The 27448-nt window shown below is 43.4% G+C and overlaps 1 protein-coding gene across 3 annotated transcripts in view; it reads left to right on the top strand.

The window, feature by feature from the left end:
- The window catches only part of C2CD2 (C2 calcium dependent domain containing 2), a 40414-nt gene extending 13712 nt beyond the window's left edge, over nt 1-26702 (top strand). The window contains exons 5-14 of one of the 3 annotated variants that reach the window (XM_063181169.1): nt 754-876; nt 1181-1274; nt 5446-5554; nt 7558-7619; nt 9355-9494; nt 11761-11932; nt 12708-12821; nt 15429-15556; nt 16805-17117; nt 21722-26702. In XM_063181169.1, the coding sequence (XP_063037239.1) occupies nt 754-876; nt 1181-1274; nt 5446-5554; nt 7558-7619; nt 9355-9494; nt 11761-11932; nt 12708-12821; nt 15429-15556; nt 16805-17117; nt 21722-21948 (1482 nt within the window). In that variant the 3' untranslated portion in view covers nt 21949-26702. Of the gene's footprint in view, nt 1-753; nt 877-1147; nt 1275-5445; nt 5555-7557; nt 7620-9354; nt 9495-11760; nt 11933-12707; nt 12822-15428; nt 15557-16804; nt 17118-18949; nt 19347-21721 lie in introns of those variants that run through there. The other 2 variants (XM_063181164.1, XM_063181180.1) reach the window with 2 other exon arrangements.
- Nucleotides 26703-27448: the final 746 nt, after the last annotated feature.

Here is a 27448-nt window from a genome sequence, read left to right as displayed (position 1 = left end):
AATCTGTGTCCTGTAGGTACCTGAGCAGACAAAAATTCCTGAGGAGCCTGCTGTGGAAAGCAGGCATTCTCCAGGAGCACAGGGAGGGCAGGGGCACTTCAGTCTCTTCATGCACCTTAGAATTAATCATGTGAAGCTACATGTGTGTGCACAAACTCTCTGGTGTGTTCTGACCCCTCAGAGATTGTGGTGCTAAGCACAGATGGCTGTGAGATTTTTTATGGGCAAACTACAACTCAGAGCAGCACAACTCTGTCCATACACTGCACTTTCCAGCAAGGTTGAAGACCTCCAGGAGATGCTATAATTTTTTTTTCAGTGCAGCACAGGATTAGTTTCTTCTCAGCTGCTGCAAGCTGGCATAACTCCCATTAAATCAGTGGAACGGTGCAGATCTGCTTATCTGATGACCTGATCTGCTCTCTCAGGGAGTACAGAGCAGTGCAGAATCTTTAAAACACCATCATAAGATAAAAACTGCTAAAGAAACTCCTGGTTTTGTGGCTAACAGCTGTGTCTTCCTAACTCTCAGAACAGCATGAGTTTTTCTGTGTTTAATTCTTTAATGCATAATGGAGAAATTTAAGTAATTCTTTGCATGATCTGTTGTTAAATTCTGTTGTTGGCAACAGAAACCATGTCTCTCTCTGACAGAGCTAATGTTAGGTGGTTTTGATGGTATACATATATACCAAATTAATTTTTGCCTCAACTTCTGAGTTTTGAGAAGCCTGGTTGTTTGTTTCCTCCTAGGGGCAGACAGCAGGGACATGTGCAATATCTGAAACACTCAGAGATGTCTTGAAGAACCTCTTCAGCTCAGCTTCTCCATCTGTAGAGCTGAGTGTGAGGCCTGCAGACACAAAGGAGGTTCAGGTAAGGCTCATTCCTTCCAAAATCTTTTGAGAAGTGTCCTTCATGCTTTTATTACATATTCATGACTCGCAAATGAGTAAGTTTAACAGTGTTCAGTGATGAGAACTGGGACACATGTTTAGAACAGCACAGCCCGTGGCAGTGGAGGCTTTGTGGTCCCACCTCCCTTGTGGCTTTGTTGGTGTTCCAGCCCAGCTTCCCTGTGCCAGCATGGCACCAGGCTTTGGTGCTGGTACATGCACAGTGCCCTTGTCCTGGTTGCCTTTTGCAGAATGTCCAGAACACACTGAGCCTTGTCCCTCAGGGCACCAGTCCTCCCAAGCCTCCGAGGGCTCACGAGCTGAAGCTGCTGCTGAGGAACATCGCGCTGGAGCCCCCGAGCGACCTCCGTGCTGCAGGTACTGCACCCCAGGGCTGCTGCTGCTCCTCAGGCTGGCTGGGCTGGCTGTTCTTACTCTTACAGATGGATAATGACAGGATTTGGTCTCACAATTTAAAGATAACTGTTGTGTGAATATTAAGAAAAGCTTTAGTGATGTATGGTTATGTTGTGGTTTCGGTGTCCTCTGTTCTCCCCACAGTTCCCTTCCCCCTGTATTGTTGCCATCAGATTGTTGTGTGAGTATTAATGAAAGCTTTAGTGGTGTATAGTTATGTTATTGTGGTTTAGATGTCCTCTGTTCTCCCCACAGTTCCCTTTCCCCCTGTATTGTTGCCATCACACAGCCTGGGCTCTCCAGGACAGGTACAAAGAAGCTGCACAGGTGTCCCTTGCATGGGGCAGCTGGGAATGGAAAAGCTTGGGGGTGCTCAGGGGGTGAGCATGGCAACAGCTGAGCTCCAATCCAGTGACAAGAAAGCAGCTTGCACTGATAAATGGCACAGAAGAGCTGAGTGACAGACTTTGGGAGGGGCCAGGGCTGGCTGATGCAGCCCCCAGGGGTATAAAAGCCTGAGCATCCATCCTGAAGATGAACTGGGGATGTGGTATCCATGAGAGCAGTTCCCAGCACTGCAGCTTTTTCCTTATGCAGTCCTTTGTTGTATTTTTGTTAAGGTTTAATAAACATTTTTAAATTTTCAAAGTGAGCAATTGTTTCTCACATTACTTTCCTTTCGGCTGAGATAAGGAAGTTCTGGTTTACAGCCTGCTCTCAAAAGAAGGTGTAAGAAATTGCTGTATTTTGAGAAATAGACTTCATAGGATCACAGAATGGTTTGGGTTGGAAGGGACCTTAAAGCTCATTCATTCCACCCCTGCCATGGATGGGGACACTTCCACTGTCCCAGCTTGCTCAAAGCCCATCCAGCCTGGCCTTGAGCATTCCCAGGGATGGGGCAGCCACAGCTTCTCTGGGCAACCTGTGCCAATGCTGACTTAATGTATATTTTAGTTTATTGGAGTATTAGACATCTTGTTCTTCTTGTACAAATCCATCATTGCTAAAGACAGATTGAAATGACCACATGTATAAAGCTGGCTGATTATTTTCTGGCTTTTAGTTTTAATTTCTAAAAGTTCTCACTTTGGCTGTTCCCAAGATGAGGGGCTCAAATCCAACTCTCCATTAGCTGCTGGCAATTACATTGGCTTGATTTAATGTTACTTTACTTTTCTTTACTTTAGAGTGATTTGCAGATATATCTCAAACTCTCCTGTATTAGAAACTCCTGAAAGGTATTTTTTTTGTTGTCAGGGACATTTTCCCCTGATGAAGTACAGATAAAGGAAGAAGGTGCCTCTTGCAAGTGGAGAATGAAGCCAAAAAAGAGGTCACTGCCTAATCCTAGTGGAGTTAGTGTTGGGTTTGGAATGCAGCACCAGGCCTGTCTTGCAAGGCTCAGACTTCTCCAAGTGCAGATTGAGGCACAGCTCAGATTCTCTCTGAGAAATGCAGATCGGAGGCTCTGTTGTTTATGGCCACTAAACAATTCTGTAACAGGATTTTTAATGGAAGCTTGTGGCTGCTAAATTGGGCAAGGCAGTATTTTAGATAAATACATCCTGCTTGCTGTTCTTTTTTTCAGTTAGAGGTAATAGTTTTCTGCCCTAGAGTCATGTGTAATGCTGCTTTGCTCATCCTGGTTGGAAGTGATCCCCTTAAAAATCTCTGCAGAGCTTTTTTTTTTTCTTAAAAAAACAATTTATTTTTAAGCACTTCTGGAACTCTTGGCTGTGAAATATCCTTTATCAATAAAATATGCTGGCAACTGCAGCCCAGTCAAGTGGAGAGTGTCCCAGCCCCCAGCAGGGGCTTTGGAATGAAATGATCTTTAAGGTCCCTTCCAAGCCAAACCATTTATGATTTATTATTACTCTACCATTTTGTAGTGCAGACTAAACTTTCCAAAAGATTGTGTCATTTTGCCTCCCTTTGCAAGTCATGAGATGAGATGAGATGACATGAGATATCTTTGTGCATAGATCAGGAGATTCACCTTCTGAAAATCCCTGCACCTTCCCCAAAAACAAGAGGATAAAGAGACAATTCATGTGCTGTGCTCTGGGAACACAGCTGTTGGGAGGCAAAATCCCATTTGCCATTCTAACAGGAGATAGAGGGAATTTTGCTGGTTCCCCAGCAGCTCCTGGAGTGTAAATATTTGGAGCAGAGGATGAGAAATAAAGCTTCATAATGGGGTTTAACTGGTACACTGGAAATCCAGTGGGAATCCTGCACAGCTGGGAAGGTGCTGGCTTCTGGACATAACTGGCTGACTTTTAATTAATATTCTCTAATAATAATGTATTATCCTGTTGGAACCCAGGCTCCATGGGACTGTGCAATATTTCAGGCACAGGTACACAGGGGCTGGGGAGGGGCAGCTTGTCCATGCTGATGAAACCATGGATGATTGATGGATGCTGGCAGGGTTTGTGGGAGCTCTGGCTCTCCTGTAGATATCTTAGTGACAGGGTTTGCAGGAGCTCTGGCTTTCCTGTAGATATCTTAGTGACAGGGTTTGTGGGAGCTCTGGCTCTCCTGTAGATATCTTAGTGACAGGGTTTGTGGGAGCTCTGGATCTCCTGTAGATATGTCAGTTCAGCTGGTGAATATCCAGTAGCAGAACTGGTCTCTGCTTATGGGCTGTGCCTGTTTTTATCTCCTTAGTTTGTGTATGTAAACAAAGGTCACAAAGATTTTGTGCTGCATGTTCTCCAGGGAATAACTAAGGGCAAAAGTGATTTCTGCTGGTGAGGAGAAAGCAATAAATTGTTTACAGCAGGGCAGAAGAGCTGCAATACCCTGTTTGGTACGGTTGGTTTGTGGTTCAGGTGTAGTTCCAGGGTCCCTGCCCTGGGCTGGGGACGTGGCAGCAGGACCAAGCCCAGAGATAATTGTAGTCCAGACTGCTTCACTCATCCTGGTTGGAAGTGATCCCCCTAAAAATCTCCGCAGAGCTTTTTTTTTTTTTTTTTAAAAAAAACACCTTTATTTTTAAAGCACTTCTGGGACTCTGCTTCTGGGGGAGCAGAAAGCAGCCCAGGTCCCTGAGCTCAGGCTCAGCCCCTGTGAAAGCAGCTCAGCCGCTTACCCTGGGCTCAGCTTGGATCCCAAATAAGCTGTGTGTGTGTACACAGTGCTTTGTCTCTAATCACCTTGCCAGGCCCAGGCCGCCTCTGTGCCTGAGACAGGGCTGATACACAGCCCCAAAGCATCCCCAGAGAGCAACTGAGAGCTGCTCACAGCAAACACAAACCCAGATTCTTCTGGAGAACCGGGGGCAGCAGCTTTTGTTTGCTTTGCACACAGTCAGGACTGAGCTTTTGTTGCTTTCCTTAATGTGTTGGAAGTCTGGCTTTAAATTATTTCTGATGCTGTCAGAGTCGTATTAAAGAGACTGTTTTAAGAGGAACACATCAGGGAAACTATTTCCCCTTGGAGCCGCAGTAGAACTACTCTTAATATGCCAATTTGCAACGCTATCAAATTCTGAGATCAAGGCACAGATAAGGTTGCAGCAGTGCTTTAAAACCTGTTAAAAACCACAGCGCGCACACCACTGTGAATTAGCACTGCTGTCGCCAGTCACTTGCCAGCAGAAAAAGCTTATTTTCCTCTCCAGATAAACCACTGTGAGTGTGACCAGGGGGAACTTAGAAAACTTCTGTTTTTTTTAAAGCAGCTTGTAAACAACTCTACTCCCTCCCCACCTCACGCCCACAACATCACCTGCTCACTCTTTGTCTCCCCATCTCTTCGGATCGTTTCATGCCTGCATTTTGTTGCTTCATGGCAGGATTTAAATCGGGCTGTCATGTTTCACAGTGTGTAGGGTAGTTCATAGGACAACAGTGATGCAATAGTGACCTTTGCCATGAATATCCTCGGTGTACGAGCCAAGGGAAGGCATTTTTCCTGTGGGAGGGTGAGAAAAAGTCTGCAAAAGTCTGTTCAAAAATGCAGTGTGCAAGGAAAAGGGGTTTCTTTGCAGTAAGTGGCCTCTTGGTGACAGAGCATTAATAACTGATTAATAACTGATTAATAACTGATTTATTAATATTAATATGTTAATATTATTGTTTTATTATTTATTATTAATAACTGATTTTTCTTGCCCTTACAGGCAGCACAAACCTTGTGTGTATAGTTCAGTTGAATGACCCTATGCAGAAGTTTTCCAGCTCTGTAGCCAAAAATGCTGCACATCCCTTTTGGAAGGAAGAGTTTATCTTGTAAGTAATTTATCTACTGAGAATACTTTTACACTAAAGCACCTTTTTTTTTTTTCCTTGAATTGTGTGAGAGAAGAGTGGTATTTTGAAATAGATCCATTCTTGGACTTTGTCTGTGTGGCCTCAGAGAAATCTGGAGCTGGTGGGGACTTGAGGATCTCTAATTACCCTCTGCATGGAAATGAGATACAGGTCTGTAGGTGTTCCATGGTAGAGACATGATTCTAGTAGATGACAGCAGTCACAGGCATAATAAATCACCTCATGCTTTCCTACAGTGCCAGAAAAGAAGTGTTAGCACTTCTTAGGTAGCAAGGTGTAGCAAGGTTTTGCTAGGTTTTGTTAGCAAGATTTTGAAGTCACTTTACTGTGAAAACTGCATTTGAGGGAATCTAATGTCTCTCCATTCCCTCCCCTGAGTGAAAAAAAGCAAATGTGTAAAAACATCTAAAAGAATGGTGACCATGACTAAAACGGGAGTGTAAAACTTAACTAGATTTTCTTTCTCCTGTAAAACAAAAAAGGGACTTTCAAGCAGCCTACACAGTTTTCTGTGATTCACACAGCTGCTGTAAATAAGGCCAGAAGTGAGCAGTTCTAAAACTATTTTTATTTTCACTTTCTAACAGCAGAGCAAAAATGGCTTCTGAGGTGCATGGGTTTAGGAAAGCACGGACTCACTGATAAACTTTGTTTTCTGAAGTATCACAAAGTGCTTCAGCCGGTGGCTCTGTGAGTCACTTCAGCCATCTGTTGGTGGAACAGCACCCGTGCTCAGGCTTGCAGAGCACACAAGTTCCCAGCAGTTTGGGACAGGAAGTTTGTAAGAATAATACCCTTTTCCAGCTGAAAGGGCCGGGAGAGGGCAGGCAGGATGTGATTAACTTGACAGGAATTTGGCCTTGACACCAGGAATAATGCTGAGGTTTTCACACTGCTTTTCAGAAGTGCATGAGGTAAGCTTGGGGGCTTTTACAGATAAATGATTAGGATTTTGGCAGGGGTTTTTGAACTTCTTTCAAGTTCCCACACACAAACCTCTGCGTTTTTCTTTCTTCAGAGCCAAAAATATCCTCCACTCTGAACACCACAGTACTGACCCCCATGTCAGACTCTGCTTTAGCTTCATGGCAAAGCAGCAATAGGGACATCAAGGTGTTCCTCTCCAAGTTTTGGGGTGCAGGAAGGGTGGGAGTGGCAGGAAAAAATTTCAATTCTGCTGCACAGATGATGTACCACAGCATCTGATGGAGGTGGGGTGTCTGCAGCCAGGATCACACCATGCTGAAAAGGGGACATGGCACAATGAAATACATGTTTGCATGCCCTGAGGGGTTTTGGCAGAATGCCTGCTGAGGAGGGTGTAAAATAAAGTTTTACTGCAGGGGCTCCACAGCAGGCACCCAGTTTGCTCCACTGTGTCAGTCAGAGGAAAGGTTTTGTATCTGTTGTCTAGTCCATCTTAGGAAGTACCAGATGTGTAATTCTGAGAATAGTTCACCTGGGTTTTGTCACACAGAAACTCCTCTTGTTGGCTTGCAGCATCCTTGAGTCATGTTTTGGAAAAGTGATACAGACTCTTCTCATTTAAAGCTGTAACTACTTTTGTTTTCTTGCATCTGTCCTGTTTTTGCAGGACACTTTCCTGCTTTGACAGGGATGTTGGTTGAGTCTCTTCCAGCATCTTGACTCACAAATTTGATCCTGCCAGGAAAAACAAAACTTTTTGGCGTTGTGGTGTAGCAGTCAGACTAGGAACCATCTTCAGCTCCTGGGGAGAAGAAAATCCTCTGAAATTCAATAAATTTAACCTGTGCAAAAGTGGGAGAGTGACCCAGGCCATGTTTTTTTACTGAGATCCCTTCAGTCACTGTTACCCACCTGCAAGGTGCAGTGTTTGGCTTGGAGAGAGCTGAGAAAAGCTTGGGAAAGGGGAAAACCTACATGGGTAGGAAAATCTGCTTGGGCTGCAAAGACCTAACGTGGTTTTGTTTCCTTCACAGTGAACTAAGTGCCAAATCAAAAGCATTGCAACTGCAAATAGTAGAAGATGGAAAGTTGGATAGTAAGTATTTTAAGGCTGAGTTATTTTGCATGGTCAGCCTGTGAGCTTTGCTGAGTGTTGACAGAAGCCCCCTTTTATTTCTGGATGGCCACAGAAACTGTGAGATCCATCAGAAATCATGGGTGGAAGGAAAATACACTGACCAGGTGCCTGGGTTAAGGTTACAGAGAATCTTTGAGTTCCTTTGTAGATTGTCAACATACCGAGTCTTCCAGGTGCTGATATCCTGTATTTTTCCATCTTTTCAACATGTAACAGATCCACAGTGAACCTTTTTGGTTTCAAATTAAGCTTTTGAGTTCTTTCTGTGGCTGAAGGGGTTAATTGTAAATCCTTCCTTTTTAAGTCCTAGAGACTCCCTAACAATTCAGGTGTGAAAATCACAATCAGGTGTAAAACACTCCACTTCTGATTATATTTATATTATATTATATTATATTATATTATATTATATTATATTATATTATATTATATTATATTATATTATATTATATTATATTATATTATATTATATTATATTATATTATATTATATTATATTTATTATATATTTATATTTTATATATTATATTTATTTGGATTAAACATAAAACATGGGAGGGTCAAACATTTTTAAAGCTCAATTCTGTTGTTTCAGAATTATTTATAATAATCTACATATACAAAGTTGTGCAGTACCTTGCTTATGATATGGGATTATTGGAGGGATTGGAAAGTCAAAAGCTTAAAAAAATTGTGATGTGGATACTACTTTTTATTGTTAAAAGAATATGTATGTGGAATCAGCAAACTTATGTTTTTCTTGGACAAAATGTAGTCTTGACTGTACCTAAGCATCTTTCGTCTTTCAAACAACACCAGAAATGTTCTGCATCCTAACTTTCAGCCTGGTTTCCTGAAGAAAAAGGTCCCCGTGGATTGCACTGACAATTCTCTTCCTCCCCCTCTGTCCCTCCATACCTGCTGAGCTTTTCTTCTCCAAAAAGTTTAAATAGAAGACTCATTAATGAGCAAGGTGCTGAGTTTTATTGATATAATGTAAATCCTTTCTTGTATAATACAGGTATAGACAAGAGTTTATTACACCTGTTCAAATTGTGTTTGAGAAAATAATTTAATACAAATTCTCAGCACATGTTCTGTGGTAACCTGACCCCAAAAGGCCAGTGAAGTGTAGGAATTCTTTGTTTTTAAACATTCTGCTTTGCACAGAAAACTAGGATTTCATCTCTTAAATCATTAGTACCTTTGCTAATAATTTGTCCTTAACTAGTGGAGCTGATAAAGTCATGGGAGGAGCAAGAGAATTGCTGAAGTTTTACTAAAGTTCAGATTAAGAAACATTATTGTTTTGATGCATCAGTTAACCAGGAATCCAGATTGCCCTCTGAAATGAAAGATGCAGAAACTGGTTATGGAAATTGTCCAAGAACCTAATAGTTGTTTCCTTTTTTCCCTAGATATTCTGCATATAAAGGGAAAAATAATGGCCAGAAACAACAGTAAAAAAATAATAGTTCATGGTTCCATTCTTTCCTCTTGCACAGTATTAGGCCAGGCTGAGGAATAGTCATAAAATGGCAGAAAAGCTGTAAAATGCCACTTCTCTGTCCCATGGTGTAGAACCAATTACTGCGATTTTTTGCCTGAATTTTTCTCCTCCCTTCCCATATTCTCTCCCTTACCCATCCTGGCAGCTTTGCTGTGGGCTGACCTTGCTGGTTGTGTTCTTGCAGGTCCTTTATCCGGGCAGGTGACTGTCCCCCTGGACCTGTTCAGGAAGCAGCCCTGTGGCCAGCACAGCTTTGCCCTGGGCAGAGGGGCCGGGGAGAGCAGCTCAGAGCCAGGGCCCGGGCTGGGCTCCATCACTGCAGAGGTACTGCTGGCCTTGGGGGGCACCTGTTCCTTCAGGAGCTGCTTGGGAATGCACTCTCTGCTGGCTTAGGAGCTGGCTGCATGGCCAGGCCCAGAGAGGGATGGTGAATGGTGCTGCATGCAGCTGGGGCCAGGCACCAGTGGTGTCCCTCAGGGCTCTGTACTGGGACCAGTTCTAGTTATGTTTATAGATGACATGGATGAGGGCATCAAGTCCTTCATTAGTAAATTTGCAGATGACACTAAGCTGGGAGCTTGTGTTGATCTATTGGAAGGGAAGGAGGGCTCTGCAGAGAGACTTAGATTGGTTGGATGGATGGGCAGAGTCCAACAGCATGAAGTTTAATAAGTCTGAGTTCTACATTTTGGCCACAAAAATTCCCTACAATGTTACAAGCTGGGGACAGCGTGGCTGGACAGTGTTCAGGCAGAAAGGGATCTGGGAGTGCTGTGGTGGTGTTCACAGGGATCCCAGGATGAGGGAAGAGATGAGAATCTTGGCTCCATGTTTCAGAAGGCTGATTTATTATTTTATGATATATATTATATTAAAAGAAAATTATATATTAAAACTATACTGAAAGAATAGAGAAAGGATTAATCAGAAGGCCAGCAAGGAATAGAAAGGAATGGAATGATAATAAAATCTTGTGACTGACCAGAGAGTCTGAGACTGCTGGACTGTGATTGGCCATTAATTAGAAACATCCACATGAGACCAATCACAGATGCACCTGTTGCATTCCACAGCAGCAGATAATCAATGTTTACATTTTGTTCCTGAGGCCTCTCAGCTTCTCAGGAGAAAAAACCCTAGGGAAAGGATTTTTCATAAAACATGTCTGTGACAGGATGCTGGTCGACAGTCAGCTGAACATGAGCCAGCAGTGTGCCGTGGTGGCCAAGAAGGCCAATGGCATCCTGGCCTGCATTGGGAACTGTGTGGCCAGCAGGAGCAGGGAGCTCATCCTTCCCCTGCACCGGGCACTGGTGAGACCACACCTCAAGTGCTGTGTCCAGTTCTGGCCCCTCAGTTTGGGAAGGATTTCCAGATGTTTGAGAGTGTCCAGAGGAGGCAACAAGGCTGGTGAGGGGCTTGGAACACAAGCCCTGTGAGGAACATTTGAAGGAGCTGGGGCTGTTTAGGCTGGAGAAGAGGAGGCTCAGAGGTGACCTTGTTGCTGCCTACACCTTCCTGAAGGGAGGCTGCAGACAGGTGGGGTCGGTCTCTTCCACCGGGCAGCACTGACAGAACCAAAGGACGCAGTCTCAATCTATGTCAGGGAAGGGATAGGTTGGATATTAGGAAAAAATTTTCACCAAAAGAATAATAAAGTACTGGAATTCTTTTCCCAGGGAGGGGTAGCATCACCATCTCTGGATGTGTTTAAAAAAAGCCTGGCCATGGCACTTGGTGCTATGGTCTGGTTGAGGTCTCAGGGCATAGCTTGGACTCGATGATCTCAGAGGTCTCTTCCAACCTCATTATTCTGTGATCTCGTGCTTGGCCTTGTGGCTGAGTCAGAGCAGCCTGTTCTGATTGCAAGGTGTTTGTGTCTTAAGGGATTTTGGAAGGAATTTTGAATGATTTAGAGACAGGACCTCTGAGTTGTTTTAGATGATGGGGTTTATTTTTCTTATCTTCTACATAGACAGGAAGGGTGAGTTTGGATCACATCTTTACTGCATGTTTCAGAAGGTCACAAGACCCCTAGTTACAAAATAAAATAAATAAAAAGTTACAGAATAAAATAAATCCTTTTAAGGGTTTATTGACCAATAAAACACTAACAAGGATATTTATGCATTTGACACAATCCTTAAATATTTAGTCTTATGGACCCATCCTACAGTGTAAGCTTTCTTAACTAATCATGTTATGACACACAAACCTACAGTGCTGCATTCTAAACTTCTTATTTGCCTTTGTAGCTACTTTTATATTTTTCTATATCTTAAATTCTAAAACTCTAAACTTTCCTCAATTTAACATAATGTGTCTCCACTTTAAACCATAAATCCACATTCTCACTTCTAGCACTGAAGTTTTGAAGCCTTTTTCAGGGTCTCAGATCAAATCCTGTGTTTAATTCTAAGCTTTGGCTTCCAGGCCCAAAGTTCTGAGAGCTCCCTGCATTTCAGATTCCAACAGTGTCTTATTGAAGGAATTAACTCTTGAATTTGGCTCAGCAAAACCTAAAAGGAGTACCAGAAATAGAGTCCTCCTTGCCTGACTGTGCTTCTGAGGTGTTTTTTTGTTTCCTCAGTTCTCTTTTATAGAGCCCAGTGAAGTGAAGGCCAGGCAGGTGTCCTCTCCAGTGCTGGCCACCAAGATCGAGAAGGACCGCACCGTGATGCCCTGTGGCACTGTGGTCACCACTGTCACTGCTGTGAGAACCAAACCTCGCCTGGAAGGGAGATCCTCCCCCCTGAGCTCAGGTCAGCACCTCCACATCTTCCTCCATGGGCACCAGGAGGAGCCCTGGGGGCTGGGGTGGCAGGGGAGCACCAATCCCAGAGCTCTGTGATGTGTCGGAGTGGGGCTGTTGTTCGTATTCTCCAGAATCAGGGTTTTAATTTTCACCAAAACTTGTTTCTTACAAAAGAAACAGTTAATATTTCTTTTAATTCACCAAATCTTCACTATGGTGTGATAATGTAGAAGGGCTGATTTTGGTGGATGGTTTTTCATGTGACAAATATATCAGAGGTTTGCTGATAACAAACCATCCTGTGCCTTCTAACCCTGATCTGTGTTATCATCTCTGATGAAACTTGGTGTTACCTGGTGACAAAATACTTTTCAGCATGTCCTCCAAAAGCAGATTTTCCAATTTTTCTTGGGAAAATTATAAAAGTAAAACCTATTAACAGTCTTGGTGTGAAGCATCACAAAGATCTGTTCTTTTAAGTTATTAAAGCAAATCTTTTATTTAAGTGGGTGTTGTCTAATGTGTTACAGTAGTAGGTTTAAAAACATTCTTTCATGTTTTAAACATTTAAAAATGTTTTTAAAATTTTAAAATGTTTTAAAAAATTCTCACACTTCACTGGCCTTTTAAGGTCAGGTTTACCACAAAACATGTGTTGAGAATTTCTGTTAAACAGTTTTCTCAAATATGATTTGAACAGGCATAACTGGTGTAATAAATTCTCATTAATGCAGTAAAAAATGTCTTGACCAGTTCAAATAACCAAAAAATTTGGTCCTCAGATTCTCCTGTGAAAACTCCAGTCAAAGTAAAGGTGACTGAAAAGGATTTCATTGTTGAAGCCCTCCATTCTCATGGTGCTCCAGTCAGCAAAACTTTGTCATCTTCAGATACAGGTAATAAAAATGTTTGGGGCTGCTAAGGAGAACATTTCTCTGTTCTGCACGTGGGATTAATGTGATCCTGTTAAAATGACAGCCAGCCCATGTGGCTGCTTCCTGTCAGCACCATTGGGGTGTTTTTGTTACAAAGCTCTGTGGTTTGGGCTATGGCAGCCTTGCAGCAAAAGTCTGGTTTTAATTGGCAATTTAAATTAATGGTTTTGAATAAATAACAATGAGCTGTGGTTTGGAGAGGGGAGGAGGCTGCAGAAAAGCCAAAAGAAAGTATTTTCTCTTCCTTTTGAATCAAAGATGCCTCCTTTTATGAAGGCATGGGGGATGCTGCACTAAATTAAAACCTGTGACAAGCACCTCTAAGTCCTCTGTGTATGAAGAGAAGGCAAGGCTGGATTGATGTTAGGAAGACTCAATTCTCTTCCTAGCCTTGCCACTGGGTTTTTTTGGGTTTGTTGTGCCCATTTGTCCTTCTTCCTAAGTCACCTGGATACTGCTGAAATTCCTTCAGAGTGTCAGGTGACATTGACAATAATTACAAATTCACTTTGAATTGTATATAAACCTGATTTTCTCTCTGGAGATTTTACCTTTTCAGATTGCAGCTCTAAATCTTCAGCACATTTTTCAGTCCCGTGTGTGGTCACCACTGAACCTTTCAGTGGCTCTGTGGGCAGGAGCAGGGACAGATGTGACCCAGGCTGGCTGCTGTGGGGTTCAGTTGGCTTTGTACAGGTCTGAGTGGGGAATGGACAACCTGGATTTGAGCTGGGCTGCTCCAGGCACAGTCAGGAGCTTTCTGAGACAGAAATGTGTTGGCCAGCAAATGTGGGGAAGGGCAAGAAGCAGTAAGCATGAATAGCTGTAACAGCACTTGGATCTTTTCCCATCTCTAGAGTAAGAAATACTCTGACACCATGAGGTAGTACTACATCAATTTGGGAAATGTTATGATAGTGCAAGATTTCTGAGTTGACTCTCTGAAGTGTTTGTGATATTAAAGACACAAAACACTTCCTGGAAAATCCACCTGGAGACAGCTTTTTCCATATTGTTATGGACAATGTTTTTATTGGGAGTGCAGGGGGATTTCTGTGAAGTGTTTATACAGGATTGCAGGAAGAATTACTCATTCAAACAAAAGCCAAATGAAAGAAATACAAAGGAGCTTTTGGGTATAGCAGTAACTTAGGTAAAAGTTATTACAAACATTATGGCAAAATAGCAGCAAGCACCCTGGAAAAGATGCTGTGTCTGTGCCATGGTTCTGAGTGATGGCAATAATAAGAATTAATGCAGGGGCTGAGGAGATAGAAAAAATCAAGGTTTGGGATGATTGTGCAGAGATGCACACATATTCTTAATTCTAGGCCTCATCTTTTCTTACATTACTGTCACAGTAACAAAAGGCACTGCTCAATTTAGTTACCACTGGTGCTATTCCTTCCTCTATTCTTTTTGTTGTTGTTAAAACTCTTGCCAGAAAAGTCCACCTCAGGCAATTAAACATGGGGATTTTTGTCTTGTTGACTTCCTTAGCCTTGTTTGTTCCTGAGCTTGATGAATTTGATTAATGTGTATTTGTGTCCTAGATGCCAGAAGGGGCCATGCTTAAAAATAAACTTGTGTTTGTCAGTAAAGAGCATTTTATACAGAAGATTTTATATTCCTGTGCAGTGGTTGGAGGGGAAAAGGGAGTGCACTTTACAGGATTTGGAGGCAGCTACTTTGCCTTCCCCACCCTATCACAGTGCCATAGCAAAAATGGAAATGCTGAGCAGGGAATCTGGAAAAGCAGCAAAATACCAAAAAAGCTACCTGAGGAAATAGCATCATGTGCCAGCCTTGTACCATGTTAGAACTGTGGTTCCTCATGACTGGGATAATTCATGATGTCCCTACTGTCACCACAGGGCAGCAGTGCATTGAAATAATGGGGTGCTTTGTCCAGCACCTCCTTTGTTCCAGAGGTTCCAGGACCTCATTTGTTCTCATGGAAGGGGTTTGTAAATGCCATTTTGGTACCTTTCCTCCAAAAATGGGTGACAGGAGAGAAAGAACAGCACCTACCCTATTATTTCAACATGATTGAAAAAATGGGGTGCTTTGTCCAGGCTTTCAGAACCTCCTTTGTTCTCATGGAAAGGGTCTGTAAATGCCATTTTGGTACCTTTTCTCTAAAAATGGGTGACAGGAGGGAAAGAATCTGGAAAAGCAGCAAAATAACCAAAAAGTTACCTGAGGAAGTAGCATCATGTGCCAGCCTTGTACCATGTTAGAACTGTGGTTCCTCATGACTGGGATAATTCATGATGTCCCTACTGTCACCACAGGGCAGCAGTGCATTGAAATAATGGGGTGCTTTGTCCAGGCTTCCAGAACCTCCTTTGTTCTCATGGAAGTGGTTTGTAAATGCCATTTTGGTACCTTTTCTCCAAAAATGGGTGACAGGAGGGAAGGAACAGCCCCAACTCGCTGGGTGTTGAATTGGCGAGGTTCTGGTGTTGATGCCATTTCTGTGAATTTTAAATGAAGGACGAGCTCTGGCTGTGTCTGCTCTGTTTTTCCCTGTTTCCTTGCCCCTCTGAAGTGCTCCTTTCTTTGCAGAGCTGCTGGTACTGAACGGCACCGACCCCGTGGCAGAGGCGGCCATTCGGCAGCTGAGCCAGTCTGCCAAGCAGAAGCTGAAGTCCCCTCGGAAGAAAAGCACCATTATCATATCAGGGGTGTCCAAGGTAGAGCAGAAAACACACTTAGACTTCATGTTTAGCTCTGGAAAGCCCTTTCTGCACTGACTGCAGTGCTAACAGGGCTTCTGTGTCCCTGCAGGGTCCAGTTCTGTGTGCCAGGTTATTTCTGTGCCTGTTTCAAGCTCAGCCAGATCAGGGTGTTGGGTGCTGATGGTTAGATTGGACAGCCTGACTAAAATGTACTCTGTCCTTGGATAGGAGTGGTGTTGGGGGTTTGGGGAATCAATTTAGGTGAGAAGAGATACATATAAAATATGTATATAAAACAAGAATGTATTGTAAGAAGACAAAGCTGATTTCATATTAAAGGTAAGAGCTGGAGCAGGCACACAGGTAACCAGGGATGTTTTCACTCTAAATGCCAAGTCTAGCCTATGAATGTAAGGAAATACACACACACACATATATATATACATATATAAATAAATAGCACTTTAATACACATTAATACTGTACTACGGAGATTTTCAGCAATCCAGTGCCAATCTGGAGCCACATGTTATATAATGTATATATATTATATTTTGTATACATAAAATATATAAATATATCTATTATATATAATAGTATATGTATGTGTGTATATATATATATATGTGTATATATATATGTATATATACACACATACATATACATGTATATATATATGTATATGTATATATGTATATGTATATAAGCATCGTTTTGGGCCTGTTTTAAAGTACAATAATTTAGATACTCAGCCTCATGTTTTATAATCTTTATATTCTGTGTTTCATTCATGTAGGGAAGATGCACTGAAAAAGTGGGGAAGTTTTTTATACTTTATTTCAAAGCTGTTAAAACAGCTCTGAAAAATCTCTGGTTCTCTGGTCTCTGTTCCAGAGGGAGAGCAAACAGTGAGACAAGATGAAATGCTTTGATGTTAATTTTCTTAGAAGGACCAAAAGAAATGCTGACACCTCATTACAGCAGCACCTATGGGGGAGTCCTGTTATTTGTAGTGGGGCCAGATATGGGTAGAAGGCATTTCCTTAATTGATTTTTTCACTCATTTGGACTTTGCAACATGATTAAAACTTTGCTAAATGCCCCTCTCCTTTAGTAGAGCTAAGGAAGCTTCAGGTGGCTTGCTGGTGATCCTGAGCAATTACAAACACAAGTGTAAAGAGTTAAAATAACTCTTGCAGGGAGGTTTGTTTTTCTTCAGCAGGATGACTCGTGTCAGTGTTGTCTCTTATTTCCACTGGGCAGACCTCTTTATCTCAGGACAGTGAAGCTTCACTGATGATGGACTATGCTGCAGCCATGGACAGCTCCTGCAGGGAAGCAGATCCACCCACTGTGGAGGAAAATGTTGCAAAAATCACCTCTGACAAAAAGCAGTCACTGGATGCTTCAGAAAGAGTCCCTGGCACCCACCCACAGCAAAGCACCCCCAAGACCTGGGGTTTGGAGAATGGCAGCCAGCAGTGGGACACCAGCACACTCTTAGACCAGACCTCTGAAGAAATATCTGGGAGCTCATTAAGTGTTTCAGAAACTGGGAGCATGAAAAAATCTAAAGGTACATGATCTTCACTTCCACTTCAGTGACCGCTTTCTCTGTGTAATTGCCTGCAGTAGTTCATCCTTTCTTACTGATTTTTTTTTTGTCCTTCAAACTCTTTGTGATTGTGGTGTTGGTTGAAGTTGCTTTACTTGCAGCTCTCTGAGGCAGCTCAGGTTTTTTACCCTCCCCTCCATGAGGAAACAGCTCACCCTTAGAAGCTGGCAGCTCATTACACCCAACTCAGTTCTTTGGGAGAGAAATCACTAGTCACATTATCAATTCCTCAAGGAAAACTGTGTCCTTATAACCCAGGACTTGCCCTATATTGCCTGGGTGAAGATGGCAGGGATCCACTCTTGCTTTCCAATCTATTCCTCTTCCTCTTTACCTCTCTGAGCACAAGGCTGCCCTCACTAAAGTGTGTGTTCAGGGAAACACCACAGCTGAAGAGAAACTGCCTGCTGAACAGATTCCCCCTTTTCACTCATTTCATTGCAGATCCCCCTTTTCACTCATTTCATTGCAGATCCCCCTTTTCACTCATTTCATTACAGATTCCCTCTTTTCACTCATTTCATTACAAATTCCCCCTTTTCACTCATGTCATTACAGATTCCCCCTTTTCACTCATTTCATTAATGCATCACTTGCTAAAGAAAATGGAATAGAAGTTAATTTAAGAAGTAAATAAGGTATCAGATCATTTTGCTTAGGTAGTTACAAACCTGAATAGCTGCAGTTTGAAAAGGCTTTGTGTTTCCTTGGTAAATCCAGTAACCTCTGAGCACTGGTTTGTGGTAAACACAGGGGCTATTAGGAAATCCTACAAAAGGGTCAGTGCAGTGGACTGTGCCCCAAACAGGCACACAGGTTGCACCTTAAAGTTGCAAAAACCACTGTGCTTTTCACTCATACCCATCCCTCTTTGCTTTATTATTTTCTGTCCTTTCCTCACCCAGAGATCCTGGGAAATCTCACTACAAAACCTCCCTGTTTGACTGGATTTTCACCCCCCTCACCCAAGGGCAGACACTGGAGCTCTTTGTCAGGACCCTCCCTTGGAGCTCTCTGGCCTTCCCACAGCTGGACTGCTCCACATGAGAGATCAGGAGGGAGCAGCAACAATCCCTGTCACACACATGCCCAGGCACTGGAAAGCCTTGGGAGTGGTTTGGGATGAGGGGAGGGGGTTAGCTCTCAAGGGATTTGGATCATTTTGGAGCCTGGAAAACCTTAGGAAGCTGTGTGAAAAACTGCAAACCTCTGGACTCTTCTTCAGCGTGTTACTCTAAAGCAAAAAAGTGGAAATCTGTATGTGAGTTGTCTAGTTTTGGGTTTCCCTGTGCAAAGAGATGAGGCTTCTAGAGATCCTTTTCAGATTCAGTATAAGTCTGCTAAAAACTGCAAAATATCTCTGAGAGAGTTGTATCATACTTGGAAAAACCTGGCTCAAATCCCTTTCATTATACACAGATGTCTTTGTGGAAGTCTTGAATCTCTGCTTTGTCACAGCTGAGTAGCTTTTACGGAGTAAGATGGGAAAACATTTCAACTCCCCTGCCTTCAGTGAGCTGTGAATAGTTCAAGGCTTCTGTTTGTCAAATGCTTTCCCTTAAAAAAAACAAACAACAAAAAAAATCCACCACAAATAAAACCGCAAATGCAACAACAAAAAAACCCAAACACGGCAAAAAACCCAAACAAAACCCCTTCTGCTTTGAAAAGCCTTTTGTGTGTGTTAATGTCTTAAAGCTAGCACTTTTTTTTACTCTTGCATATTTTTGTTTGTTTGTTTTTTTACCTTTCTGACTTCCTCTCTCTTACCCATTCCCTTTTATAAACTTAAGATGACTGCTATGCCAGCCAGAATTAATTACCTACACAGTAAGTTATTTTTGTCTCTATTTTTATCCCTAAGAAAATGTAGCTTTACAATGAGACCCTCATTGTAAAAACTGAAGCAAAAATTAGTTTGACACCCATTTTCTTCTTCCCCTCTCCATTCCTTTCCTCCTTCCAAAATTACCTTCCTGTGCTCAGGTGTCTTAGCAGACCAGTCTGCTGTGACAAATCATCTTTCTGGTGGTTGTGCTGTCCAGGAGGGTCACACAGAGAGGGCAGCAAGGAAACCTTGGAGGGATGCTCTACATCAGTCAAAATCTGCTCATGTAAACCATGTGTGACCCCATAACTGGATATTCATACCAACAAAACTTATTTCAAAACCTGCTGCTTATAGATTTTTAGATTAAACTTTTCTGGCTTAATTTAGAGAGCTACCACAATCTCAGCAGGTATTTCCAAAACCACCTGTATGAAAACTCTTTTGGAAGTTGGGAAGGAATGGAAAGCCATCTCTGTTGGTATCCTTGTAGATGTGGAAGGAAATCTTCCTCCATTAGCACAAGTGAGATTCAGAAGTGATCCCACCCCCCACCAGTATTTTCAGAACACCCCCCATCAGTGCCATGAGTTCATAACAGTGCTCTTTGCTCATCTCCTGCTGCTGGGGGCAGGGCTGGCACATGGATCCTGTTGAACTGGAGGAATAAGCATGCAAACAGCACATGAACCAGCACATGAACCAGCATGGGCACTGCCAGGCTGCTGCCCTGCCTCCTGCCAGGGCTGCATGTCTGCACAGCAGCCAGAGCCCTGCCAGGCTGCCTGCACACTGCTGGGCATGTGGCAAGCTTCCAGGCAGCAGGGGCTGAACTCCAGGGAGCTCTGGTGTCAGGGGTGCTGCTTGTGCTGAGCCTGTGCTGCCCCCAGGGAAGTGCTGCCCACGGATTTTCAGCTGCAGGGAGTCGTCCCAGGCCATTGGCACAAGTTTTGGAGCATTCTTAGTCAGGTGCTGTTTGCTGTTGTAGAAAATCTGAATGGCAGAGTAGATGGGACTAAAAATCTGCTCAGGGATAAACCCTTGTGTCCTAGTGCTGCTGGGCAGAGCAGCTGCCTGCTCAGGCAGGAGCTGCACAGCAGTGAGGCCTCTGCACCTCCATGCTCTGCACATCAGCAGCTGTCACTGTCCTGGGTGGAACACTGCTGCTTTTGTGCTGCTGATCACAGCTTCAAGTGGCACTGCCTTGCCAGAAAGATCAATCAGAGGCTGATGGGAGAGCAGTCAAGATTCAAATCCACAAGGTCTGGTTGCTTTCAGCTGATTTCTGCTTCCCATCCCATTGTGGCCTGTGAGGAGAGTCTCAGCAGCTGCCAGAAAAAACCATGTTTGAATTTCCTCCCAGGTGCTGAGTGCTTAGCCCTTAAAGTACACAGTAATGAACCCAAGTACACGTTTATGACTGCCTTGGTGTGCACAAAGCAGCATCTGGCTGCCATGAAATACCTGTTCTGCAGCTGTCACTGTGTGCAAAGTGACACAGAGGCCTTGGCAGGTCCTCAGGGGACAAACATTTAATTCTAGCTGTGGCAGTGTCCCGTGGAAGAACTGCACTGTGTGTTGCTTTTTGTGTCCATTTGCAGTGGGAGGAAAAGCAGAATCAGGACCATGCCTTGACAGGAATTAATAGCTGAAGTTGGAAAGGATCAGGAAACCTGATAGTGGTGCAGGGAGGGGGTGTGGAAGCCCTGCCAGGGAGGTGACTGTCCCCACTCCCAATCTGACTGCCAGAAGCTCCTGTGCTGGCTTGTCACCTGGGTCCTCCTCTGTTCAAACGAGCTCTTGCCACCTGGGACAACAGCCCTACCAATTCCATACAAAACTGATGCTATTTTAACCCAGAGCTGATGTCCCAGCCAGGCTGAGTGTTGCTGGGAGCCTGGAGCAGTGTCCCTGCCAGCTGCACACCAGGCACACATGGAGAGGGAGGGTGGAATTTGGCAGAATAGCTGCAAAAACAGCCCAAGCTTGCAAAGAGAGGAGTAGTGATAGCTGCTGTTGGCAGCATGAGTCCCTGGTGAGATGACAGCTGCAATTGCCTTGGCTGCCTGCTGGGTTTGACAGGGGGTCAGGGGAAGGAACATGGCAAAATAAAGCAACTTAATTTACCACAGGAGGGATTTGGGCAGACTTCTGAACCTGTTGGAAGCAGATGTAATATTATTTTTAATCTGCTTGAAGTGCATTGCTATTCCTAACAGGGTTTTAGAAGAGCAAATGCTTTGTGAGTGTTACTCTGGGTGGTGCTGCTGAATTTCTATGGAACACCTGCTGCCTGGCTTGTACACAACCACTGCACATATGTTTGCTGCCAGGTACTGCTGTCCTGCGCCTCAAATTAAATTTGCTTCACGGGCTGATCTTCAACTCCTTTGATCTCTGAAACAACAAAGAGTAACATTATTTCCTCTCTTTTTCATTCTTTTAATAAAATCCTTTCTACTTTACTGGTTGGAAAGATTGGATGTGCCTCTGTGACATGTGAGAGCCCAGGGTACAACCCACCCCAGTGCTGTGCATGTGTGTATGAGCACTGGCATGGCCTCCAGAGCAGCATTAGGAACTAAGTGTAAGGAAGGAGCCTTAAATCAGAGAATCAGCTTTTCTCACTCATGCTGCTCTTAGAGCTGAGTTTCAAGAGGTTCTGTCTAAAGTGTCCTGCACCTTTTTCCCTGAGCCTGTTCTGTCTAAAGTGTCCTGCACCTTTTTCCCTGCACAGGTGGCATTTTGAAGAAAAGCGCCAAGCTGTTTTTCCGCCGGCAGCACCACCAGAAGGACCCGGGGATGAGCCAGTCCCACAATGACCTGGTGTTCCTGCAGCACCCCCTGGCAGAGGAGGGCCGCAAGAAGGGGGGGACACTCTCCAGAATGCTGAGCAAGAAGCTCCTTTCCAGGAACAAGAGCAAGACCAAACTGAACGGGGCCTCGGGAGAGCCGTACCCATGAACCCAACCCCTCTCCATGGATTCCTGCTCACATGAGCACTTGTTTACAGAGCAGTCCTAGAGAATACAAATATGGCTGATGGCTTGCATAAAAGGATGTTCACTGTTAACAGTGGTCTTTTTGGTTTATTTTTCCAAAATGCTTTTTCTCCCTGATGATGAAGTTGTTCCTCCAAATACAAGCAGTGCTGAATGTGTCCAGCTTTTGGAGGAGTGTGTGGTTTCTTCTGGAAGAGGAGGGAGGATAAAGAATGGTGCAGGTGGGGACCAAGAAGGCACCTGATGTCCTGGGGTGCAGTGGGAAGAGCATTTCCAGCAGGTAATGCCCCTGTGCCCAGCCCTGGGGGCACCTCTGGCTGCTGTGCCCAGCTCTGGCTCCTCAGCACAGCAGGGCCAGGAGCTCCTGGAGCTGAGCAAGGGCCTGGAGCAGCTCCGTGCCCAGGAAAGGCTGAGGGAGCTGGGGCTGCTCAGCCTGGAGAGGAGCCCCAGGGAGAGAGAGGGGCTGAGCCCTGCCTGGGCCTGCCTGTCCCTGTGTCCATCCCTGTGTCTGTCCCTGTGTCTGTCCCTGTGTCTGTCCCTGCCTGTCCCTGTGTCTGTCCCTGCCTGGCCCTGTGTCTGTCCCTGTGTCTGTCCCTGTGTCTGTCCCTGCCTGTCCCTGTGTCCATCCCTGTGTCTGTCCCTGTGTCTGTCCCTGTGTCTGTCCCTGTGTCTGTCCCTGTCTGTCCCTGTGGCTGTCCCTGTGTCCATCCCTGTGTCTGTCCCTGCCTGTCCCTCTGTCTGTCCCTGTGTCTGTCCCTGTGTCTGTCCCTGTGTCTGTCCCTGTGTGCAGAGCTCAGAGCAGGCCCAGGCTCTGCTCCAGGCCCAGCAATGGCCCCAGAGCCACGGGCAGGGCCTGAGCCCAGCAATTCCCCTCACAGGAGGCACAACTTCTGCCCTGGGCAGTGCCCAGCCCTGAGCAGAGCCCAGAGGGGCTCTGGGGGCTCCTCCCTGGGGACATTCCAGAGCCATCTGGACCCAGCCCTGTGCCCTGTGCTCTGGGATGGCCCTGCTGGAGCAGGGAGGTGGCACCAGGGACCTTCTGTGACTTCCAGCCTGACTGATCCTGTAGGGAGGACCCAAATGTGATCACCTGGTTTACATCAACAGGGAGCTCTGGACTGAAACCTCGCATCCATTTATGTGACTGAACCTCTCCAGAGAGAGAAAACACCACTGTGCTCCCTCCCTACAGCCTGCAACAGTAGCAACTGATTTTTCTAGTCTGAAAGGGAGAAAAAAGAGGCCCAGATGCAGTTTGTGCTGTGATTTGGAAGGGGATGAGTGTTCAGAAGCAGAAGGAAAATGCTGACTCAGACACCCTACTGTAATAACTGTGGCCTGCTATAGTCACTGCTCAGCCCCTGGAGGTGGAGAGATGCCTTTGACATTAGCCATAAATCAATCAATTATGCAAATATCAATACTAGCATATTGTTTAATATTCTGCTTAAAAAAAAGTTACGCTTTAAAACACAGAACTTGGGTGGTTTTGTTTAAATCTACTTGAAGCTACACGCAAACAAAGTATTTGTAAAATCTTAAATGTAGCTTTTCTTCCCTGTGTGAGAAGCTGTACTGCTGATGCAAAAACTCATCTTAGGGGCTCTAATTCCTTTTCCCAAGTGCTTGTTAGACAAGTACATAAACCATCATATCAAATGCAAAGCTAGGAGCAGTAAATGGTGAGTAGAGCATAGTTAACCCTACAGTGCTTTTCATTGGAAAGCTTGTCTTACTTGCCAAACACTGAGATCTTCAAATATACAGTTGTGAAGGAAGCTTTTGAAAATTTATGAATTCCCTTAGTTCAGTTTCTAGATCTACCAGTGTTGTCATGTGCTGAGTGGTTGGCCAGATGAGTTTTTTAACCTTTTTTCCTTGCTAAATATTGCAGCTGGCTCCTTTAGTCTAAAATGAAAAACTGATGGGAGCAAAGGCATAGTTCTCATTTTGACTGTGAAGAAGAGTAAAATGTCAGTATTTCACAGGTACCATCTTTCATGCTTTACCTGTATTTTTCCATCATCTGCATTCCTGCTGAGAACAGAGGACCAAGCCTGTTCTCTTCAGCCAAGAAAAGCATCCAATCATTCCAACTGAATTACTAACCTGAATGGATGATAGACTTTGTGCCTACTTTGCCAACAGTGATTTTTCCCCTGGCCCCTTTCCTCCCTTTAAGCTGTCCAACACTTTGGTGGATATTTGGGCTTTCAACTTAAAGCATTCATCAAAAATAGAAAGTTGCAGAAGAATAGAAACACATTTCAAATTTCTGACGGATTCAAGGTTCTCTTGGTGAATCAATATCAAAGTAGAGGAGGTTTGGTTTCTTTTTTACCAAGAAAATATTAGAACTGAACGGTCAAAATCTTTTAACTGCTTAAAAATACTGTTTATGTGTAACCTCCCAAGATCACTGTGGTGGAACAGTAGACCAGACTATCAAATAGTTGTACGTTTAAGCATGCTGCTGCTTATGAAAACACTTGAAGGCATTTTAATGTTCTGTATTTTGAAAATTGGGTACAAATTGATCTTCTGGAGCTGTATTGTGCTTGGAAATCCCAGTTCAGTAATACAGGTTTGTCCAGACTGAATGTGCCTGAACAGTTTTGTTTATTTCTAATTTAATACAAAGTCGAAATTTTGTTTCTGCATTTGTTCTACAGTGTTTCATGATGTGAGCATTAAAATCCCTGATGTCATGTTCCCTCAACAGACACCTTTTCTCTTGGAATTTCTCCAGGAATTCTCTGTGTTATGGGGCAGGATGGGAGTCAAGTCCCTGCCATTGTTAAATGCTCAGTCTTTGTTGCTGAAAGATAAAACCACAACAGTTCCCTAAATTCAAGAAATCCAAATGAAACTGAGCTCCATGGGTAGCACATCCATACCCTAAAAACAAACAGCTGTGGAATTTGGAATGTAGAAGCAGCACATAACATTACTTGAAGTTGTCTTAAATTACTGAGCTGGGATTTTAATTTACAGAAGCTTTAGCATGTACTGTAGAACAGAGTGAAATAACACTGAGTAACTTGCAGGATACAGCACTAGGATTTGCTTGTAATTTACCCCAGGGAATGGATACACATGGAAAAAATTGGTTCATTTAAGGTTTTGATGATCACTTGAATGCTTGTCTCAGTGGTGGGAATGAAGGACATTCTTTACTGCAAACTGTGTGAAGGTTTGGGCTCACATGTGTTAAGAGAGAATGAATTCTCCAGATAAGGAGAGCAAAGCATTTGGTGTAAAAAGGGGGTCTGGTTTTTTATTTGCCTTCACTCCTCAGGAAAATAAACATTGTTTGGTTTGATGTTGGATCTCTGTATCTGGCGGGTGTGTTCCTCACCTCTTCTTACTCCTCTGCCAATAATTTATGTCCTGCTGTAAAAACAAACTAAGGCGCTAAACAAGGGGACAGCTGAGTTGTGACAACCCCAAAGACCCACAGTAAGGAATCCCATCCCCTCCTTAGGTTGTCATTTAAGATCAGGAGATCTGAGGATGCATTTGGGTCAGTGTGAGCTGGATCCTCACAACCTGCAGGATCCACACTGCAGTTTTGGGTCAGAAACACTGGATTTGTCAACAGGCACAAATAATACTGGGATATGTCCTGTGCAGTTTTTGTTTTACAAAACACCTTCTGTGTTTTGTAATTTGATCCATTGTTCAAATGTCTAGTTATTAAAATTACAAAGAATTTTAATAACTACCCACTTGAACAGCAGATAAAATCTTTACATGATATTATTACATTGAACACTTGTTGTTTACTGCCTTTCAATTTAATGAAGTCAGAATAGTAAATTGGAAACAACCTGTGAAATATTCATTCTTTTTTGTCCCTTTTCTCACACTTTTGTGTTTCTGGATGTTCTGTACAGCAAAGAAAGCATGGGTATTTTTTTCATGAGGACTAAGAGATGAAGGCTTGCTTCTTTCTAAAGAATTTTTCTGCCCATACATGCAACTTCTTACTTTGTATTTTTAGTTTGTTTTGCTTTATGGTTAAATTTGCCTCAATGGAGACAAGCCCTATCCTCACCAAGATTTGTCTTAGCTTTAGTGTGAATTTTGACTGAGCAAATAGTACAAGGATTAAATTACTCTTTGTAGATGAAAGCAATAAAACTACCTGATATCTCCAATGGGAATATAAGCTAAGTAACTTTCTTCAAGTGATTGGGATCCCTTTCAAAGTCACTTTAAAGAGGAGGGGAAGGTTTATCCATAGGTCATTGGTATTTTATATCCCACTTGACCCAGGAAGAAATTAGAGTCATTTCACTGCTAACAATATGTAAAACTTGGGAATCTGAAGGAATGCCAGGGTAGAAAGATTGCATTTTGAAAGCAAAATACCTTTGCTAAACTTCTTCAGCTTTATGGACAGGTCATACACTGTGCAGGCATAAATACTGGGCTTTATTATTATGATTTCTGACAGATTTTCTTTTCTCCTGCTCTTTCTGTTGGGGCTCCAGGCCATACAGAGTTTGTGCTGTCTTGCTCTTGAGAGGACTGGATTTATAGTGCTGCTTTTTGGATGAAACTGGCTGGCAATTACAGCAGTTTTGGGGATCAGTGGAATTTTACAGCATTTCCTGCTACTGCATCTCCTTGCTGTTTCTGGGTGTTTTGCAAGTGAAAACTTTCTGCTGTGTGTGTTTCTTGCAGAGTTCCGCTGTTCTTTATGTGCAAATTGTCATAGGAAAAAACAAAGTTGAAAGCATAAAATAATGCCAAATGTGGACGGGGAAGCAAAATAAGAATCTTGCTCTTGTTTTAACACCTATTTTAGGTCTGGGAGCTCTGGGGGTTGCACAGAGCAAGGTGAGAGCTGCCTGGATTTTTCAGTTGAGTTTATTGCAGGCTTTGATTTGCAGGGCTGAGGTTTGAGAGAAGTGCTTCTGGAATTAACTGTGCCATAGCTCCAGGTTAAGACATTCCTGTTGTGAGTGGGAACAGCTGACCTCATGCTCTGACCTCAACAGGACCTAAGTGGATTTATTCATGTGTTTAAAGTCAGCATATGCTTCTGCACATTGCTAAGCCTCAGCCTTGGTGACAAACAACTCCAGATTAATTATATAACAAGGGTGATTACTTTAAGTTAAGGGTGAATAATACCACTTCACTCAGGATATCCAAACTGCTACTATGCAAGGTGCTGGCATGGTGTGAAAATAGCTGGGAAGGATGATCTGAGGTCTTTCCAGTATTATAATTCTGTATTTCCCAATGATGTATTATGCTCTGTATTATTCCAGGTGGGGTTAAACATTTTTAATTTCTAGCATCAACTGGCATAGTCACTTCTTCTGTGGTGTGTTTTTCTTTCTGTGCATACATAAACTCAAGTTGGTGCAATTATAAAATCTATGATGTACAGATTTATTATATCACTACAAAAACCTAAGAGGATTTTTTTAAAGAAGTAACTCCTGCTG

Source organism: Melospiza melodia, chromosome 2, assembly GCF_035770615.1.
Source record: "Melospiza melodia melodia isolate bMelMel2 chromosome 2, bMelMel2.pri, whole genome shotgun sequence".
Lineage (NCBI taxonomy): Eukaryota > Metazoa > Chordata > Aves > Passeriformes > Passerellidae > Melospiza > Melospiza melodia.
Note: the sequence above shows the minus strand (reverse complement) of the source record. Positions and strands in the feature narration are given on the sequence as shown.